General features: G+C 46.7%; 1 protein-coding gene across 2 annotated transcripts in view; it reads right to left on the reverse strand.

Moving 5' to 3' along the window:
• Positions 1 to 2589: 2589 nt before the first annotated feature.
• SYPL2 (synaptophysin like 2) overlaps positions 2590 to 21143 on the reverse strand; it is a 29999-nt gene continuing 11445 nt past the window's right edge. For both annotated transcript variants that reach the window (XM_066600272.1, XM_066600273.1), the window contains exons 4-6: positions 12173 to 12371; positions 5161 to 5352; positions 2590 to 2985 (exon numbers count right to left, since the gene is read on the reverse strand). In XM_066600272.1, coding sequence (XP_066456369.1) covers positions 2854 to 2985; positions 5161 to 5352; positions 12173 to 12371 — 523 coding nt within the window. In that variant the 3' untranslated portion in view covers positions 2590 to 2853. The remainder of the gene's footprint in view (positions 2986 to 5160; positions 5353 to 12172; positions 12372 to 21143) is intronic.

A 21143-nucleotide genomic window follows, 5' to 3' on the forward strand; every position in this document is an offset into this window, starting at 1 on the left:
TCGCTCTTCCCCTGCGGCCGGCGCTCCCATAGAGGAGAGCGCGACCACAGCGGGAAGAAAAAATAAATAGACATGCTGCATATTTGAAAGCCGCAGCCGCGGTTCCTGCCTGACTTACCGCAGCAGATTGGCCGTCCCGTGTGGACGAGATTTCTGAGAAATCTCGTCCACTTGGCAGGCTAATACCGAGATTAGCGGCCGCAGGCGGATTTGCCGCGGCAAAATTCCGTGCGCAATTTCCCCGGCAAATCCGCCCTGTGTGAACCCAGCCTTACAGCGCTCAAAGGTGACTTATTCGTATAATTTACAGTAGGGGGCAGCAGAACCTTTATAAAAAGTAAAGAGAGGAGTGATAAGGCAATTTATCTCTTATAAAAGATGTTCTGCAGCACCATTTTCTGTATACTCAAACTGCTATAAAGTCTCTTTGCGAAGTGATAGGTGAAGCTACATATCAATCTATCTTCCTATCCAGGTTTGCTTGCAGCTGGGCTATTTATCACACAGTAGTAACCTATCCATCTATTAAAAGAATAACCTTGTTTTTACCATTACATAGTAACAGGGTATGTCACTCTGAAAAAAGACAATGTTCATTCAGTTCACTCTGTTTCCATCACCCCCCACCCCCACCCTGTTGATCCAGAGGAAGGCCAATTTACCTCATCTTGGGGGGAAAATTCCTTCCAGACTCCTTAGTAGCAGTCAGAATATTCCCTGGATCAACATTAATGAAAAGTTCCTTCCTGACTCAAAGGCCAGCAGTTAGAAGATCCCTGGATCATCAGCCTCCCTGGGTATTCCAGTCCTCCCATTCCGTTTACTAATTTAGTTACCCTTCTTTGAACCCCCTCAAGCACTGTAACATCTTTCCTGAGCAGCGGTGTCCAGAACTGTACATAGTATTCCATGTGAGGCCTGACAAGTGGGAGAATAATGTTCTCATCCCTCGCCCCTATGGCTCTTTTAATGCACCCGAAGACTTTATTTACTTTTGCAGCAGCTGACTGGCATTGATTGCTCCAGTTAAAGGCCCATTTAGACCCAACGATTCTAGCTCAAAATTCGTTCAAAGCCATTTTTGAGCGAGAATCGTTAGGTCTAAACGCACAGACATTGTGCAGTTTTCGTCAACGATGAGTTTTATCAGGACTGTGCAGTGATACTATTGTTTCAGCTGGTACCCAGCTCGTTAAACACAGCAGAAGTATGCAGAAGACAAGCGGTCCAGCTGTGTTCTGTATACCCCGCTCGGAGCGCTCTGCTGTATACCAGCTGAGTGCTCCATGAACACAGCAGCTGTATACAGAAGACAGCGCTCCAGCTGTGTTCTACATACCCAGCTCAGAGCACTCAGCTGTATACCAGCTGAGCGCTCCGTGAACACAGCGGGAGTATGCAGAAGACAGCTCTCCAGCTGTCTTCTGTATACCCCACTCGGAAAACTCAGTGGGATACCAGCTGAGTGCTCTAAGAAGACAACAGCTGTATGCAGAAGATAGTGGTCCCGCTTCTCTTCTGCATACAGCATGAGCCTTCATTTATACACTTATGCAAAGTGAACGCTCAAAACTGTCAATGAAAATGCCTTTTGAGCGATCATCTTGCCGTGTAAAAGCACATAACGATTATCGCTCAAAAGAAGTCTTTTGAGCGATAATCGTTGTGTCTAAATGGGCCTTTAGTCTATAGTCAACTAGTACCCCCAGGTCTTTTTCCATCTCACTTTTCCCTAGCTGTACCCCATTTAGTGTATATTGGTGACATCTGTTTCTCCTGCCCATGTGCATAACCTTACATTTATCAACATTGAACTTCATTTGCCATTTTTCTACCCAAGCCCCCAGTTTATCTGGGTCCGTTTGTAGCCATAGATTCTCCTCCGTTGTATTAAGTACCTTGTATAATTTTGTATCGTCTGTAAACATGGATATTTTACTGTGCAGCCCCTCTATCAGGTCATTTATAAATATATTGAACAGAATGGGGTCTAATACTGAACCCTGTGGCACCTCACTACCGACTGTGGCCTAAATAGAGTACAAACCATTTATTACCACCCTCTGCTTTCCATCTCTGGGCCAGTTCTTTACCCATATACACACGTTGCCCAGTCAGAGCTGCCTCATTTATATCAATCTGTTATGAGGTACGGTGTCAAATGCTTAAAAAAAAAATCCAGATATACGAGATCATTAGACTCTCCCAAGTCCAGCCTAGAGCTTACTTCATTGTAGAAGCTGATCAGATTGGTCTGACATGATCGACCCCTCATTAACCCATGCTGATGAGGGGTTATACCGTTGTTTTCCTCGAGGTATTCCAGGATGGCATCTGAAACCCCCCGAATATTTTTCCAATTATTGAAGCAAGACTTACCGGCCTGTAGTTACCAGGCTCTCTTCTGGAGCCCTTTTTGTATATTGGAACCGCATTGGCAATATGCCAATCCAGTGGTACAACCCCGGTCTCAATAGAGTCCTCAAATTGACCTGAAGTGGAAGGAGGAGCTGCCAGAAATGGAGTAATCACGGTGGGGTTATCATTATAAACGTCTGTGTGCTTGAGGAAAAAGTCTGAACATAAAGAGAAAGTGGACATTGTTTTATTTAATAAATAGCACCAGAAGAGGTAACAACTTCTAGACGAATTAATGACTTTGGAAAACAAAGATGGAAATAACTATTGCGTTGGAGTGGATGGTTTTTGGTTCAAGATGACATCAGACCTTCATCAAATGCCGAAGAATAAGAAGTAAATACATGACAGAGTCTCTTGAGAAGTCCACTCTAATGAACAGGTAGAGAGTCACAGTTACAGAAGGACTTCCTGATCTAGATGAGCAGTGAGCGATCACTGAAGATCTTCTGTCTGCCCACGCTCCGCAGAATCCTCTCTACTGGCTGCGGGTTTGCTCCATTCAGTTTCCTTGAACACAAACCATGCATTGGCTGACCAGATCAGAAAGTTCAAGAATCCAAAGAGCTGTTGGTGAAAGAGAGGAAAAGTGAAAGTCTAATAGGAGTACATGTAAAGCTGTTGTAAAGATGGCGCCAACTGTGTTTCATTTCACTGTCCGTCAGTACCATGCAAACACGTTTACAGTACACGCTACTTTTTTTTTCAGTGACCAACTATACATAAAGAAAAGGTGCTGTACACCCGCCTGATGATTGTCATTCTTTAGGCATCCCTGGGGTGTACAGGGGTCTATAGACAGTGCGTACGCTATACATGCACAATAAACGTGGTGCTAAGCCCTAAACCATCATAGACCTCCAGGGACACTTGTTACGGCTGGTTGAAATATATCAAGGCAAAATTATTTCAACTACTTCTGATACCATGCCATAAATCTATGGTGCTTGAAATTACAACACAGGCTTATTTCCATGGGCATATGCGTAAAATTCTGCAGATCTCCCGCAGCATTTTACACAGAGACCGCATATGGTGTGAGTATGCACTGCACATGCCCGGGAATCTGACGTCACAGACATGTGCAGTGTGATTTTTAATTTTTTCTAATTCCCCACTCTGTTCAGAGCAGGGATGCATATTAAAACGCTATCTTTCCTAATGCCTGCATGCGGGCTGCGTATCATACGCAGAGATATAGTGCATGGTGTGATTTATTTCTCTTGCGCATGTAAACGCAGTGCCCACACGCTGGTCTGTATAGAAGAATGAAAGTCCATTGACTTTCATTGCCTCCATTCACTGCGTATCATGCATGTGTGCAACGTACACAGAATACGCGATGAAAAAACAACCATGGACATTAGCCCTATGCTAGTAAGATCAGCTACATTTGATCTGTTGATGCTTCATTCAATTATGTGGACTCCTTCTATCGCTCTGAAACCTGACTATTTAGGGTAATGGTTTTGTAGTGACTGCGCAAGACCTAAGTAAGGTCGTCCAGGCTGCCTTTGTGTTAATAAGTATACCTTAACCGTGCAAGAAAACAATGTCAGCAATAGCAATCTGTGGCTGTCAAAATGCAGAGACAAAAAGGGAAAATATCTGCTGTTGTCCTTAAGGAATGTATGCATGGTATATTCTTTAGGATTTTCTAGTGCTGATCTACCACATAATCCACAGCATACATATGAGGCTGAGCCTTGGATGTCTTCCACGGATGAACATTCAGATGCTGAAGATCCACCTGCTGCATTCAGTGGGGCTATTCCACATGAGCATATCCCAGTGTAGATTCCGGGCAGAATCTGCATCATGAGATGACACGTCACTTCATTATTTTTCAACCCCGTTGTAGTGGTTCAGGCACTAGGGTCGAGCCTCAGGTGTAGCAGCCGCAGGTCTGGAGAGAAGTCAGGGAAGAGCCAGAAGTCATCTCAGTTCGCAGTACAGATGAAGGAGGCGGGTAGGATAGTCAGAAGGGAAGCCAGGGGTCAGCAACGAGAGTTCTCAGTTGAATAGCAGAGGAGCAGGTAGAAGTGGAGCTTGATCAAGGCTTGGAGCACAATAATCACGCTCTGGTGCAGTAGCAGGCTTTTATAGGAAGTCCCAATTAATGTCAGGGAAGGGCTTAGACAGGGAGACCGGAAGTGGATTTAACAGGAGCAAGGATAATGCTAGCTAGCATCAGCAGAATAGCTTGTCTAGCAAGCTGAATAGGGAAGAGAAACCGCCTGGGGCACAAGAGATCACAGGTTCAAGTCCTGACACCCATAGTCTATATGATGTGGATTCCCTTGCAAATGAATGGGGCGTGGATTTGATACAGAATGTGTGTGAAATCACCATTGATTCTGCATTAAATCCACATCATTTACAAGGCCGTGAGATGTGAAAGAAAGATTTTTGATACATCTTCTGCAGTAGAAACCATCCATCTTTGGGTTAGAAGCTGGGAGCCAGGGATAATTGAGATCCTTTATTTTATATACACATTTCAGTGTTATTCCCAAGATTAGTGGACACAGACTGCATTGTCGACATATGTGTCCATAAGATGGAAGAAAAAATTAGACATGTAAAAAATTAGTCCTGATTTCGGGCAGTATCTTGAAACATTGCGGTTAATTATAATAATAATAATAATAAGGTATTCTGTTGTGTACATTTTAGGTCTAGTAAGGGCAACAGTATAACCTCTTGAGCATATAACACGTATTTTTAATTGCGTCCTCTTACCACAGATATATTGGCAAGGCCATAGTATGGTGTAACACCGGCACTGCAAGATGCGGTCTCCAGTTGGCACACGGCCATTGATGAAAGGATGCTAGATGGATGAGTAGCTAATTTCACATCCATGAGACCCTTTCCCCACGCTGAAGAAGCCACGAGCCACAAGAAGGCAAAGACGCCTGTCACACAGAAATCCTGCAAAATGACATTAACATAATGAGGGCCATTATACTTGATTGACAGAGCAGTTCTGGTGTAAATAGACTTTACATAACACTGAAATGCAAGATATATTATACATAAGAAAAATAAAAGAGTCAGTGCCAACATAAAGAGGTCAGACATTTCTTCAGATCCATTGCTTACAATGTCCGCCCATAGACTTTAAGCATACAGGCAGTCCACAAGTAACTGCAACTAACTCCCTCTCCAGTTGCATCAGAGCTCCATGATTTCGCTGTCACCAGACAGCTGACATCACAGAGCTGTGCAAAGCACAGCAGGTGAACTTCCTTAAAGGGGTTGTCTCGTGAAAGCAAGTGGGGTTAAGCACTTCTGTATGGCCATATTAATGCACATCGTGCATTAAATATGAGCCATACAGAAGTTATTCACTTACCTTCCCTGCGCTGGCGTCCCCGTCTCCATGGCTCCGTCTAACTTCAGGAGGCTGGAATTGGCACACGTGACGGGGCGGAGCTACGCGATGACGCGTAGAAGGGGGTGGAGCCAGCACGCCGCTGCTGCCGGGCAGACCCGAAGGCAGAAGACCCTTCTGCGCAAGCGCGTCTAATCGGGCGATTAGACGCTGAAGTTAGACGGAGCCATGGAGAGGGGGACGCCAGCGCAGGGAAGGTAAGTGAATAACTTCTGTATGGCTTATATTTAATGCACAATGTATATTACAAAGTGCATTAATATGGCCATACAGAAGTGCTTAACCCCACTTGCTTTCGTGAGACAACCCCTTTAAGCGTGCTGTGACAGTTAGCGATCACATGCCTTGAGACCATGCTGATTGGTCTCTGGGCGATCAATGTGAAAGCCAGTCACACTGAGCACAGGGAGGTTCACCTGGCCCCTCTGCATCGTGGCTCCGTGTATTGGACCCCTCAGAGTCTTAGTTTCGTGAACCTGGTCTCATCCCAAGGGAGATGAGTCTACAGAGGTTTTCCTGAAGACCAATTGGTGTGGTCATCGATCATGTGATCTCTGCAATATCCAGTCATGCCGATCACAAAAGAGTTGATCTGTAAATTAAATGATATAATGAAATATAACATAGATTATGTAAAAAACTCGAAAATATAAAAGTGGAAAGTGCACGAATGGTGACTATGGTTGCAACACAGGTTGCGTGAGCAAAGAACGCAGTGAAGCCCTGTGACGTCACAACATAATGCAAGTCAGTTTGGTTGGATTGTAACCGGACCGCATTGTCTAGCATTATTTTTCAATGTCAGGGCTGCACTGCGATCTTCCCTTGTACGACCTGTGCGTCAGGCAAATCGCCATGTAGCAATAGCCGTATACCTCAATGACAAACTATGGGATAAGTGAGCTGCTATGAAGTTTATTATACTTTTTTTTTACCTATGCTTATCGATCCTCACACCTTGTGGAATTTTCCACTGCAGATTTTGGTGTGGTTCCACGCCAATATTCACGTGTTACATAAAGCTTTTGAAGCAGATTTTAAATCCCCTCCCATTTGAAGAGGTGAAATCAAATTTATATACTGCAGATTTTTTCTGAAATATCATGAAAACTTCAGCAAAATCTGCTCTCCTTCCCTTCAGAGCCTGCCATGTGCCCAAACAGCAGTGTACGGTCACATATGGGGCATTTCTCTGCTCAGAATAAACAGGGTAGCAAATTGTGAGGTGCTTTTTTCCCTATTGTTCATGAACATGAAAAGTTTTGAGCTAAACCTTTGTATTATTTGAAAAACTCTAAATTTCACTTTAATGGTCCAATGTTAACAAATTTCACAAAACACCTGTGCACTCAAAATGGTCACGCCACCTCCAGGGTGCACACTGGGGCCATATTTGGACTGCAGAACCAGGTTAATAAATACTGAGTTTTGTTTCTCTGTTAACTCCTGCTGTGCTACGAGAAAAAAAATGGTTTAAAACTAAAAATCTGGTAAAAAAATGACATTTTTAAATTTCACCTCCACTTTGCTTTAATTTTTGTGAAACACCGAAAGGGTTAACAAACTTCCTAAATGACACTATGAATACTTTCAGGGGGTGCCATTTTTAAAATGGGATGATTCATGGGAGGTTTGTAATACCCTCTTTGTAAAAGAAAATCAAGCACCTAGTAGTCGTTTTAGTGCAAAACTCGGCATGCAGTTCCATCTCAGGCAGATATCTAAATGATGAGAGTTGTGACGTGATTAGATGGACGGTCTTGTCACCTGAGACACTAAAATGGTTCCCTCCATGGCCTATAAAAGGCTCTCAGAGGCTCCTTGTATGCAGTGACCTCTTCTTCCTCTTTTGTAGAGCTTGTTGACCACTAGACGCCTCTACGACGCAGAGAAGAGATTTCAACCCGTTACCAGAGTCTGAGAGGGGCGCATTATTGGGATGTGAGAAGCTGGATGGTCATACCGATGAATTGTCCCCCACCGGCCGTTCTGTCCAGACTGTTAGGAGGTGTTGGGACCAGTGGGTGCGTGAGGGCACACAAGGTGACCGGGCTCAGTATGCCCCCGACAGACCACCAGTAGAGAGGACCTTATGATTCCGACAAGAACAAACAGCTCCAACTGTTTCGTTGTCTGCTATCCAGAGACAGAAGGAGTCATTGTTACACCCCTGTGTGTGTTGGAACCATTTACAGGCGCTTGGCTGAAGGACATTTTGTCTCATGGCGCCCATTATGTTTACAGCCTCTGACACCCACCGTTGCCTCCGTTTGCAGTGGTGTCATGAATGATGAACTGGACTGCTAAGAATTGTCTTCAGTGATGAATCCAGGTTTAGTTTGGGCACTCAATCCTGCCTTTACTGCTGAGCGGCACACTACCCCCACTGCTGGTGTGATAGTCTGGGGGGGCCATCGCATATGACAATCAGTCACCCCTACATCACAGGTACTAGAGCCTCCATGCCCACCTATATCACATCTTGTATCCAAGCTAGTGGTGGCCCAATAGGGTACTAGAGCTTCTATACCTGCCCGTATCACATCTTCTATCCAAGCCAGAGGTAGTCCAACAGGGTACTAGAGCCTCCATGCCTGCCTGTATCACATATTGTATCCAAGCTAGAGGCAGCCCAACAGGGTGCTAGAGCCTCCATGCCATCCGTATCACATCTTGTATTCAAGCTGGAGGCAACACAACAGGGTATTAGAGCCTCCTTGCCCACCCATATCACATCTTGTATTTAAGCTAGAGATGGTACAACAGAGTACTAGGGCCTCCATGTCTACCTGTATCACATCTTGTATCAAAGCTAGTGGTGGCCCAGCAGGTTACTAGAGCTTCTATGTCTGCCAGTATCGCATCTTCTATCCAAGCTAGATGTGGTTCATCAGGGTACTAGAGCCTCCATGCCCCACGTATCACATCTTGTATCCAAACTAGAGGTTGTAAAACAGGGTACTAGATCCTCCATGTCTACCTGTATCAGATCTTGTATTCAAGCTAGAGGTAGCCCAACAGGGTACTAGAGCCTCCATGCCACCCGTATCACATCTTGTTTCCAAACTAGAGGAAGTACAACAGGGTACTAGAGCTTCCATGCCTATCTGATTCACATTTTGTGTTTTAGCTGCAGACAGCATAACAGGATACTAGAGCCTCCATGCCCACCTGTATCAGAGATTGTACCCAAGCGAGAGGCGGTACAAGAGGGTACTGGAGCCTCCATGCCTGCCTGTATTACATCTTGTATCCAAGATAAAGGTGATACAACAGGGTACTATAGCCTCCATGCTCGGTTGTATCACATCTTGTGTCCAAGCTGGAGGCGGTACAACAGGCTATTAGAACCTCCATACCCCCCGTATCACATCTTGTATCCAAGCTAGAGGTGGTACAACAAGGTACTAGAGCCTTCATTCCCGCCTGATTCACATCTCCTATCCAAGCTAAAGGCAGCACAACAGGATACTAGAGCCTCCATGCGTGCCTGTATCACATCTTGTATCCAAGCTAGAGGCGGTACAACAGGGTACTAGAGCCTTCATGCCTACCCTCACACATATTGTAGCCAAGCTAGAGGCGGTATAACTGGGTACTAGAGCCTCCATGCCCGCCCATATCACGTCTTGTATCCAAGCTAGAGGTGGTACAACAGGGTACTAGAGCCTCCATGCCCGCCTGTATTACATCTTGTATCAAAACTATAGGCAGCGCAACAGGGTACTAGAGCCTCCATGCCCAGCTGCATCACATCTTGTATCCAAGCTAGAGGCAGTACAACAGAGTATAATAGCCTTCCTGCCTGCCCATAACACATCCTGTATCCAAGCTAAAGGCAATAACCAGTAGGTTACTAGAGCTTCTATGTCTGCCCATATCACATCTTCCATCCAAGCTAGATATGGTTTAACAGGGTAAATAAAAATAAATCTTGGTATTTGTATAGCACCAACTTATTACGCAGCGCTTTCAGGTAATTATTACTTATTACCCCCCACCGAGCTGGGTTCTCATTTTACCGACCTCGGAAGGATGGAAGGCCGGTACAACCTTGAGCCAGCTACCTGAATCATGCGGGGATCAAACTTGCAACTTTCAGGTCGTAGGCAAGAGCTAACACTCTGCGCCACACGAAGCTCATGTAGGGTACTAGAGCCTTCATACCTGCCTGTATCACATCTTGTATCCAGACTAGAAGTGGTACAACAGAGTACTAGAGCCTCCATATCTGCCCATATTAGATCTTGTATCAAAGCTAGAGGTAGCCCAACAGGGTACTAGAGCCTCCATGAGACCCGTATCACATCTTGTATCCAAGCTAGAGGCAGTACAACAGGGTACTAGAGCTTCCATGCCTGTCTGATTCACATCTTGTGTTCAAGCTAGAGACAGCACAACAGGGTATTCTATAGGGTACTATAGCCTCCATGCCCACCCGTATCACAGATTGTACGAAAGCTAGAGGTGGTACAACAGGGTACTAGAGCCTCCATGCCCCCTGTATCACATCTTATATTGAAGCTATTGGTGGCCCAACAGGGTACTAGAGCTGCTATGCCTGCCTGGATCACATCTTCTATCCAAGCTAGAGGTGGTCCAGTAGGGTACTAAAGCCTCCATACCTGCCCGTATCACATATTGTATCCAAGCTAGAGCTGGTACAACAGTGTACTAGAGCCTCCATGCCTGCCCTTATCAGATCTTGTATCTCAGCTAGAGGTAGCCCAACAGGGTACTAGAGTTTCCACAATAAGGCCTCATGTCCACGGCTAAAATAACATTTAAAATCCAGAGCGGATCACCCGCACGCGTGATCCGCGCCCCATAGGGATACATTGGACACCCACAGGTAATTAAATACCTCCGGATGTCATTTTCCCCTGAGGCGCGGATTGTGTGTGTGGGAAAACACCCGCAGCATTCTCCATTTTAGTGCAGGTCTCCCACAGGCTTCTATTGAAGCCTATGGAAGCCGTCCGGATCCGTGGCACAACCGCAGCCGAATTTCTGCTCTCCGGCGCGGGAGTGCAGGAGTTCAAAAAAAATATAGAGTGCACGGTGCATGCGCACAGCACGCTGCCGGCGTGCCGAGCACATTCGCCGGGCTGAAAAAAGCAGATCCGGCCACAACGGAGGGCAGATCCGCAGCGTCCGGACAGGTAAATAATTCTTCTTTTTAGGCCTCTTGTCCGCGGGAAAGGAGGGACCTGCTGCAGGATTCTGCATGAAGAATCCGCGGCGAGCCTGATTTTCCCCGTGGACATGAGGCCTAAAAGACCCTTTTGCTCTGATATTGTAATCACTTACTTATATCAACGTTACAATCACACAGAGAAAGTTTCATTCAATTTCAACAACTCCTTCTAGGTGCTTACTTTCTTTTTTGACAATGAGTGTATAAAAGTCTCTCAAAGTCCGTTCAAAGTTGAATTGGTCCTTAAAAAATAGATTTTAGAAATGTTTTTGAAAGTCTGAAAAATTAAAATTGTTGCTAAATTTATAAGGTTCTAAAACCTCTTAAACATCCCGATTAAAAGGATGTGTGTAAAATGATGCCAACATGTAATAAACATGCAGTGAATGTTATTTATTTAGTATTCTCTGTGGGATGACTATCTGGCTTACAAGCGGAAAATAATAATTTTTGAAAAATGCTAATTTTTCAAAATGTCCTCTAAATTTTATACTATTTAATAAATTAACAGAAAAATATAGACAAAAAGTGACCACTAATATAAAGTACAATATGTCATAAAAAAAATAAACTCAGAATCAGGTGGATCAGTAAAAGAACTCCCAAGTTATTACCACATAAAATGACATGTCAGATTTGATAAAAGGGGCTGTTCGGAAGGCCAAAACTGGCTGCATGGAGAAGGGATTATATGTAGTTTTCCAGACAAACACAAATAGACTTTGTTAGTCGTTAACAGCACCCTTCGCAGGTAAGTCATCATGTGAAGGAGGAAGCAGGCATGGCTGAGTCTGGATAGTTGGGACAATGGAAAGGAATTCATTATGAATGGATATTGAAAAGTTTTTAACATCATGTTTTAGAGCCAGAGAGCTTCAGATGTGTTTGCCTTGAAAACCCTTTTAACTTCACTGTCTGACGCACTTCTGAACTGGGAAGATCTTTAGACCAGGTGATCTACAGTCATCTGATGGCAGAAAAGCTATTGGTCCCACTTAATTGCAGAAACTCTGCTAAGTTGTCAGGGATCTGCCAATCAAAAATAAAGACAACTGTTTCCAACAGGACTATAAATGCATCTCTGGTCTCGAACCTTCCTCTGTGCCTCCTACTGAATTGTATTTAGTTTCCTAGCAATTTTTTCAACTACAGCCACTTACCACAATTGGTACTCTCCGTATCTGAGTGTATCGTTCATGGAAGAGCAAGTAAATTACCAATGCAAACATGGAATACAGGAAAGCAAACACTGACAAAGTGACAAAGAATTCAGCTGGTGCAGAGAAATCCCCTGAGAGGTGCAAAATACGACTTTCACTGTCGCCACAGATCGGCATCTCATAGCGCTGTCGGTACAGCCTAAAAGACATACAGGGATACAATCAGATACATGATGGCAGGAGTATCAACACATATGATTTACATTTTTACTATATGCATGCAATCAAGTAACCAAATTATAAACTAACAATGAATATAAATGCCGACATAATATTAAATGGCTCAACTACACAAATGAAGCGGTATAATGAAACATCTAGTTGTCAGGTTTTATATTGGGTACATTTAAATATGTGATGTTAGAAAGTTCTTTGAGAGAGGTTAGTATTCTTTTAGACTGCAACTACTGTACTACTCTAGCTGAGAAAGCGCAACTGAGACTTTTTGGATGGCATGAGATCAATCTTAGAGAACATTTTGTTATTACAGTGAACAACATTTTTTCTGAATAGGTCTAAAATTCTATGCTGATTAATTTTTTTAAGTGGTTTGCTGAGAGAAAAAAAAAATGACTTAAGACAGGGCTGTCATAAAATGACAAAAGAAACATTACTCCCCTGATATCCCGACTGTTCTTTGGTCTCAACAGTCTTTGTTAGCGGTCCTGCAGTTATGACCTGCCGACTACCTACACATGATTGCTGCAGCCAATCAGCGGTGATGCATCAGTCACGTACAGCCTCAAAGGTAATGCAGTGGTCAAGTGCAGGTATTTGAAACAAATGAGCACTTATTGAAATATTCAAAAAAGAATTGTGAATTGGCATGGCCTGATTCAGTGTGCGTGCCTGTGTGTTGCTTCTTCTATTAATGTGGCTCAGTTCTTAGCACTGTTGCCTTTCACTGCTGGGGTTCTAGGTTCAAATCCCATCAAGAATAACATCTGCATGGACTTTGAAAAGCTCCATCCAGATATTGCTCTTGTACAGGTTTGAATCTAGAACTCTAGCACTGCACATCAGCAGTGCCACCACATCTGTCCATTCTGCTCCAGAGGGGAAAAACAACAAGAATAAACTAGTAAAACATAAAAACTCCCTCCCGTTGTTATTCTCGGACAGATTTGAACCTAGAGCTCCAGTAATGCAAGGCAACAGTGCTAACAATTGAGCCACCCTACTTCTTCTTACTTTTTCCTTCTCCAGAGGAAGAGAACAAGAATAATAAACGCAAAGAGAACATACAAACCCTATGCAGATGTTCTCCATAATCAGCCGTGAACCTAAAAACCTAGCACTTCAAGGCAACAGTGTTAGTTAATGAGCCACCAAGTTTCTTCCAGGTCCTACTTCTTCTCTGGAGGAGGAGAAGGAGAAAAATAAACAGAAGGGGATATTCTTATTCTCCTTCATCTCCTTCTTGCCTTTCTCTTTCCCTCTACTTCTTCCCTTTCTTCTTCTCCTTCTCCTCTGAAGGAGGAAAAAGTGAAAGAAGGAAAAGAAAGAATGAGAGGAAGAAAGAACAAGCAGTGCTGGAGATTTATCTGACCAACAGCAACAACTGGATGGGATATTTGTGTTCTGTCTGTGTTTATGTTGTTGCTCTCCTCCTCTGGAGCAAAACAGACAAGTGTTGTAGCTCAGTTGTTAGTGTAGTGTCCCAGAACGTCATCCTGGACCCCTCCATTATTGTCATACACGTCTGTCTTATGTGGATGCACTGTGCAAAGCTGCCATGTCTATTTTCTGTATGTGTGTTGCACAGCTGCAGCATCTGAAGGGTTAACTCCCTTAAAGGGGTGGTCTCGCGAAACCAAGTGGGGTTATACACTTCCGTATGGCCATATTAATGCACTTTGTAATGTACATTGTGCATTAAATATGAGCCATACAGAAGTTATTCCACTTACCTGCTCCGTTGCTAGCGTCCTCGTCTCCATGGTTCCGTCTAAATTCGCTGGCAGCTTGCTTTTTTAGACGCGCTTGCGCAGTCCGGTCTTCTCCATTCAGCACGAGCCGCTTCAGTGTGCTCCCCGCTACAGCTCTTCTGCGCATGCGCAGACGAGCTGTCACTGCTCGGGAGCGCGCTGAAGCGGCCATTCTGCACCATCCTCTGTTAGAGGAAGGTGCAGAAACTGGAGCTGCCCAGCGGAGAAGACCAGCCCAGCCCAGCCCAGCAGCCCCGAGAAGCCTCCCAGGTAAGTGATGGGTCGGGGGGGGCTGCCGCTGCGCCGGGCTGCGCCGGGGGGGCTGCCGCTGCGCCGGGGGAGCTAGCGCTAGGCCGGGGGGGCTGTCGCTGCGATGGGGGGGGGCTGTCGCTAGGCCGGGGGGGGCTGTCGCTGCGCCGGGGGAGCTAGCGCTAGGCCGGGGGGGCTGTCGCTGCGATGGGGGGGGCTGTCGCTAGGCCGGGGGGGCTGTCGCTGCGCCGGGGGAGCTAGCGCTAGGCCGGGGGGGCTGTCGCTGCGATGGGGGGGGCTGTCGCTAGGCCGGGGGGGCTGTCGCTGCGCCGGGGGAGCTAGCGCTAGGCCGGGGGGGCTGTCGCTGCGCCGGGGGAGCTAGCGCTAGGCCGGGGGGGCTGTCGCTGCGCCGGGGGAGCTAGCGCTAGGCCGGGGGGGCTGTCGCTAGGCCGGGGGGGCTGTCGCTGCGCCGGGGGAGCTAGCGCTAGGCCGGGGGGGCTGTCGCTAGGCCGGGGGGGCTGTCGCTGCGCCGGGGGAGCTAGCGCTGGGGAGCCGGGGGCTAGCGCCGGTTACCTGCTGTCTGGTCGGCGGCTGCGGGGCGTCTGGTCGGCGGCTGCGATGCGTCCGGTTGCCATGGAGACACAGCTGGCGGCGTCTCGGGAGCGCGCACGTCGGGCTGCAGCGAGCGACTGGGAAAGAGCCGGCGGCCATCTTGAGGAAACTTTTATAACTTGCTGAAACGCTGGAACGGTAAGTACGAACCAGCTAGAAATGTCATTTACAGGGGGGCTTAGTAATGTGTGTTTAATGGGGGGGACTGGGCAAAAAAAAAAATTAACTGCTTCCTCGAGACATCTCCTTTAACATCATTGCCTGTGAGCTCTGCTGCATGTTGAATGTATCTATCTTACGGCGTCATGTGACGTGGTGTGGATGAATCTATAAGTATGAGTGATTGGGTTCCAGAGAAGAGATCAGAGATCCATCTTGTCTGCTGAGGAGCACCCATATTCTGAGGGTTTGTTACCAAAGAGGCAAATGAGGGCACAATTATTCCTTGTGTTGCTGAAGATGGAGGAAAAGGAAAGACCGCCTAACCATATGTGAAGCGCATGAGAGTGAGTAAGCCTAAATGTTTCTTCTCCAAAAGTCCTATTCCAAAAGAGCCATTGTAAGTAACCACCACTTCTAGTGACTATATGTTTTCCGACAACAAGATCAGTGCAGAAATCTACAAAACCTCTAAAGATAATCTTAAAGGGGTTCTGACATGAATAATTTTTTTATGCTTTAGCAGCCATTGTTCCCTGGTCTGCCTAATGAACCCAGGGAACCCATGGGTTAATGGCTGCTAAAGCATAAAAATCTTATACTTACCTTGTCTCCTGTTGTTGTTGACATCGGGGGGTCATCTCCCGGCAGCATATTAGCACTTTCTGCTTAGGTTAAGCAGCCTGACTAGAGCCATCTGATTGGTGCACGCTGTGCAGTCACGTGGTGCCGAAGAGCCAATCAGGTGGCTCTAATCAGCAGCGCTGCTTAACCTAAGCAGAAAGTGCTAGTATGCCTCCCGGCAGGCAGTCTTCTTCCTCCAGCAGCCGCGCCGCTCCGGGATCGCGCGCATGCGCAGTGGAGAGGTGCCCTCTGACAGGAGTCAGGACGGGCTGCGTCTCCACTGCGCATGCGCAGCACTCCGGAGTTCAGCCGGACGGACGGGCCGCCCACAGCAAGCACTGCTTGTGACGTGCTTGTTGTGAGCGGTCCGTCCGTTGACCTCGGAAGTGCCTGACGGACGGACCAGAGCAGGAAGCGGTCTTTTTGACCGCTCCTGCTCTGCTTTAAAGGCACAGAAGAAGATGCCGGCTGGAGGGGACATGCCTGGCGATCGGGCTAGGCCAGGCAAGGTGAGTACAATTTTTTTTTTTCATGTCAGAACCCCTTTAAGTCTGTTTATGATTTCTATGCGACCGTCTGAAGTCTGAATCACCGTATAGTGGTACACCTTTAACTGACATCCTACGTTACAACAGTTGGCCTCACGAACAGGCTATTACAATTGTTGGCGTCCCTCAGTGTCCGTTACATTAGCATTGCAGTTTTGCAGCACTGGAGTTCTAGGTTTATATCTGACCGAGGACAACATCTGGATATAGTTTTTCAAAGTCCACATAGATGTTGTCTTTGATGAGATTTGATCCCAGGACCTCAGCAAAGAAAGGCAACTGTGCTAACAACTAAGCCACATTGATAAAAGAAACACACAAACTTACTTGTAAAATTATTTTCTGGTGATTTTGATCACAACAAGCAACACTAATTGAAATATCATCACTGCAGGAACAGGACGATTGTCAGGAACTTAACACAGGACAATTGTTGGGAACTTAAAGGGGTTCTGACATGAAGAGGGGTAAAAAATTACTCACCTTGCCTGGCAGGGCCGATCATCAATGATGTCCTCTGCATCTTTTATCTTTTCTTGCAGCTTCTTAAAGCAGAGCTGGAGCGGTCAAAATGACCGCTTCCGGCTCTGCTCCGTCCATGAGCCACTTCCTTGGTCAGCGGACGGGCCCCACATCACAAGCAGTGCTTGCTGTGGGCGGCCCGTCCGTCCTGGGTCAGCGTCAAAGGCTTCTTTCTTCTGCGCATGCGCGCGATCCCGGTTTGGGGGGGGGGGCCGTCCTGACTGATGTCAGAGTGCTCCTTTGCTCTGCACCTGCGTGCGATGCCGGAGGGGAGGGCGGCCCGTCCTGACTGACGTCAGGGGAATCCCAACAGCTCAGCAGAAATCAGCTGAGGAGAGGCACTGCCGTCAGTCTGCAGCTGCTTATATACAGATCATGGGGCTGATTTAGGGTGCATACACACTAACGTATATCGGCTCGGTTTTCACGCCGAGCCGATATACGTCCTCCTTGTGTGCAAGGGGGGGGGGGGGGATGGAAGAGCCCAGGAGCAGGAACTGAGCTCCCGCCCCCTCTCTGCCTCCTCTCTTTTTTTTGCGGGTTGCCGTATTTACGCGCCGTAAAATCGCCCATGTGAACGAATACATTCGAAACCATTGCCTCAGATGGTCACGTATATACGTTTGGTCGCAAAAACGCGCCGTTTATGCGCTCGTGTGAACGCACCCTTAGACTGAGGCAGCTGCACAATGCTGATGGTCATTCAGATGACCGTATATCGGCTGGGTTTTCACGCCCAGCCGATATACGGTGCCCTCGTCTGCAGGGGGAGGAGGATGGAAGAGCCAGGAGCAGGAACTGAGCTCCCGCCCCCTCTCCACCCCTTGCCATTATTTACAATGGGAGGGGCGGGGTGGGGGCTGAGCTACGTCCCGAACTTAGCTCCGCCCCCACCCAGCCTCTTCCATTGCAAATAGTGGCGAGGGGTGGGAGCTCAGTTCCTGCTTCTGGCTCTTCCATCCCTGCCCCCTCTATCTTTCTCTACACTTGTCAAAACCAAGCAGAGGGCCACGGGCTGTGGATTTTAAAAGGGTAAAGTACAGTTATATTCACAGATACTGAGGTGAACGGCCACAGAAGTAATTATTAGCCTGGGTTCACACTGGTCGCATTCAGGGCGGAGATCTCGCGGTTTGGCCGCAGTGAAAAACCTCGAGATTTCTGCCCCGAATCCGCTGCTTCAAAACCCACGGCACTTAGCCGCGGGTTTTGAAGCGGCCTGGCCGCACACTCTTCCACTGCGGCCAGCACTCCCATAGCAGAGAGCGTGGCCGCAGCGGAAGAAGTAAAAAATTCACATGCTGCAGCCAGCGAATCCATGCCGCAGCGCCGGCCTCTGCCGGCTTTGCCGCTGCGGATTCGCCGTCCCGCATGGTTGGCTAATCCCGGGATCAAAAGCTGCAAGCGGATTTGCCGCGGCAAAATTCAGGATGGAATTTCCGCGGTAAATCCGCCCAGTGTGAACCCAGCCTTAGTGTTGCTGTCGTCATCAATACGGCATTCCTGCAAATACACTAGAGAGCAGAACTGCGCCCTCAATTTTACTGACAGGTGTGGGGGGGGGGGGGGGGTAAATGGCATGCTACGACGGAGTCATCGTGCATTGGAGGGGGTTTCTGAAGAATTTTTTAGGGGTTTATGGTGCTTTTTCACGGGACGACCTGTCGGACGCAGTTGCTTGACAGCTCGCCCCAGCGATGCCCGCTCCTTTGTAAAGTCACAGGGAAGGCAGATCGGCAATTGTTCTGGTCCGCCTTAGAGATAGAGATTAGAGATAGAGATTAAGAGATGGAGATTATCGCTAATCTCCGTCGCTAGAAATTAGAGATAGAGATTAGAGAGAGAGAGAGAGAGATTAGAGAAAGAGAGATTACAGAGATGAGAGAAATTACAGAGAGAGAGAGAGAGAGAGAGATTACAGAGAGAGAGAGATTACAGAGAGAGAGATTAGAGATAGATGCAGGGGACAGCACTGCTATGCCTGCAGTTAGGCCGCCTGCAGACGGGCGGAAATTCCGCGGCGGTATTTCAGCGGAATTTCCACCCTTGGAAGCTGCCATAGGATTGCGTTAGCAAACGCAATTCTAGGCAGACGGCTGCGGTTTGTCTGCGCAAAATTTCGCGCAGCAAAAACAAACGGCACCTTGCAGAGCCCCGCGCAGAAACGTCACTTGCCGGCTCTGCTCTGCGCATGCGCCGACGGCCCAGCAGCCGGCACATGAAAGATTGGGAGCTGCGGGGCGCGGGTGAGTACGCTCTGCTCTTTGCAGGCACGGGTCCCGTGGCGAGAACTCTGGCTGCCAGATCCGACCCAGCCGTCTGCAGGCGGTCTTACACTGTGTCTGCTAACAGCAATAGAACTGTCCCCAGCTTCACATTGTTAGCTGCCGCCCACAAGCATCACATGACTATTTGTGGGCAGGCAGGCTGGCTGTTCTCTCTACGGCAACCCTGGAAGGAGGAAGCTGTGTTCAAGCTCAAAGCCTGCTGGGAGATGACCCCCAGCTGCACAACAACAACAACACATGCTGGTAACAAAGGTAAATATTAGATTTTTAAGCAAAAGCAAGCCAAAAATCGTGGGTTCCTTGTGTCCATTAGGCAGACCAGGGAACAATGGATGTTAAAACATAAAAACCTTATTCGTGTCAGAACCCCTTTAAGTGCCTAACAGTCGTCCCAGCGATTATCATCGTTCAGTGAACGGAGGCAGAGTGGGCTGGGGATTGCTTCCGCCCGCCTCCATTAGTAGATGAACGACTGTCTGTTTACACGGAACGATCATCGTTTGGTTTTTATGCCTGCACAAACTGAACAAAAAAAGATAAGTGAACGAATTATCATTTGTCATTCAGTCGCTGGCAGAATTTACACTAAACGATTATCATTCAGAGTTGCTCAATCTAGCAAGAATCTTAACCATAATCTTTCAGTTTTAAAAGGGCCCTAACCAATTCAGGCAGGAGCATATTTCAATGGTACTGGAGTGGTGAGGGATAAACCCGGTAACTCATGTTTCTTTTGTTACTTCATCACAACCCCTGCCTTTAGCCTTACAATTATACAGGTTGTAATCTAGGATCAGTGCAAATTAAACCCTTAGTAACCACCCTATCGTGTTTTTACGTCCTGCCGTTGCGATCTCTCTCCATACATCACGGGTGTCAGCTATTTCTTACAGCTAACTCCGACGGGCAACAGCCCCGACATGTGGCGCGGCTGATCGGGGCTGTTAACCCTTTAAATGCCGCTGTCAAATCTGACAGTGGCATTTAATTCCCCAAACGATCTTCAGGGGTCCCGTACGCGCCCCCTGCGTTGAGCTTGGGAGAGCCGTACAGGTGTCATGGCAGCCGGGGTCCTTCTGAAAGGCCCCAGGGCTGTCATGGCAGAATGCCTATTAAGCAATCCCCGTGGGATGGTTTGATAGACTGCCTTTTAGAATGCAGTATGATATAGCATTACATCATACTGCAGAAGCGATCAAAGCATCGCTAGTTGTGGTCCCCCCTGGGGACTAAAAGAAAATGTAAAACTAAAAACAATAAAGTTTTATTAATTATTTAAAAAAATAAAAAAGTTATAATAGTTAAAAAAAAACCTTTTTGCCATAATTACAATTAAAAAAATCTAAATAATAAAAAAATACATATTTGGTATCGCTGCATCTGTAAAAGTCCGCTGTATCAAAGTAATGCATTAAAAGGGTGGAGGAAAAAACGAAAATGGCAAAAAGCTAAAAAGTGTGGTCACTAAGGGGTTACGTAATACATTTTATGTACACACTAATTCAACAATATATGAAAAATATCAGCCATAATATGGTGACTCTTCATCTTCTGTTTACTAGTTTGTTGTTAGGGCAGTTTCTGTGCATCTTCACCAAGCTGATCCATTAGAGTAGATCAACTAATCTCATTGCTGCAGCCCTGACTCAGTAGGAAGAGGAGTTCCTACTGGCTATATTAGAATTTTGTTTCTAGCCTAACTTTGTTTCCTGTCAGCATAGTTTGCTTCTGTGTTTTTTTAGTTTACTTCTTGTTTCTAACCTTCTAGCTTTGCTTCTTTTCTGTTTGTCAGTCCCATGGAAATTAATGGAGCAGTGCTATTGTATTCGTTTCTATGGGGCAGGGAGAAATAGCTGAGCACAACACTAAAGGCCCATTTACACAGAGCGATGATTGCTCAAAATTGGCTCTAAAGCCATCTTTTGCGCGATAATCGTTGCGTCTGAACGCACGACCATCATGCACTTTTCGTGCACTGCTC

This window comes from Eleutherodactylus coqui, chromosome 4 (assembly GCF_035609145.1).
Source record: "Eleutherodactylus coqui strain aEleCoq1 chromosome 4, aEleCoq1.hap1, whole genome shotgun sequence".
Lineage (NCBI taxonomy): Eukaryota > Metazoa > Chordata > Amphibia > Anura > Eleutherodactylidae > Eleutherodactylus > Eleutherodactylus coqui.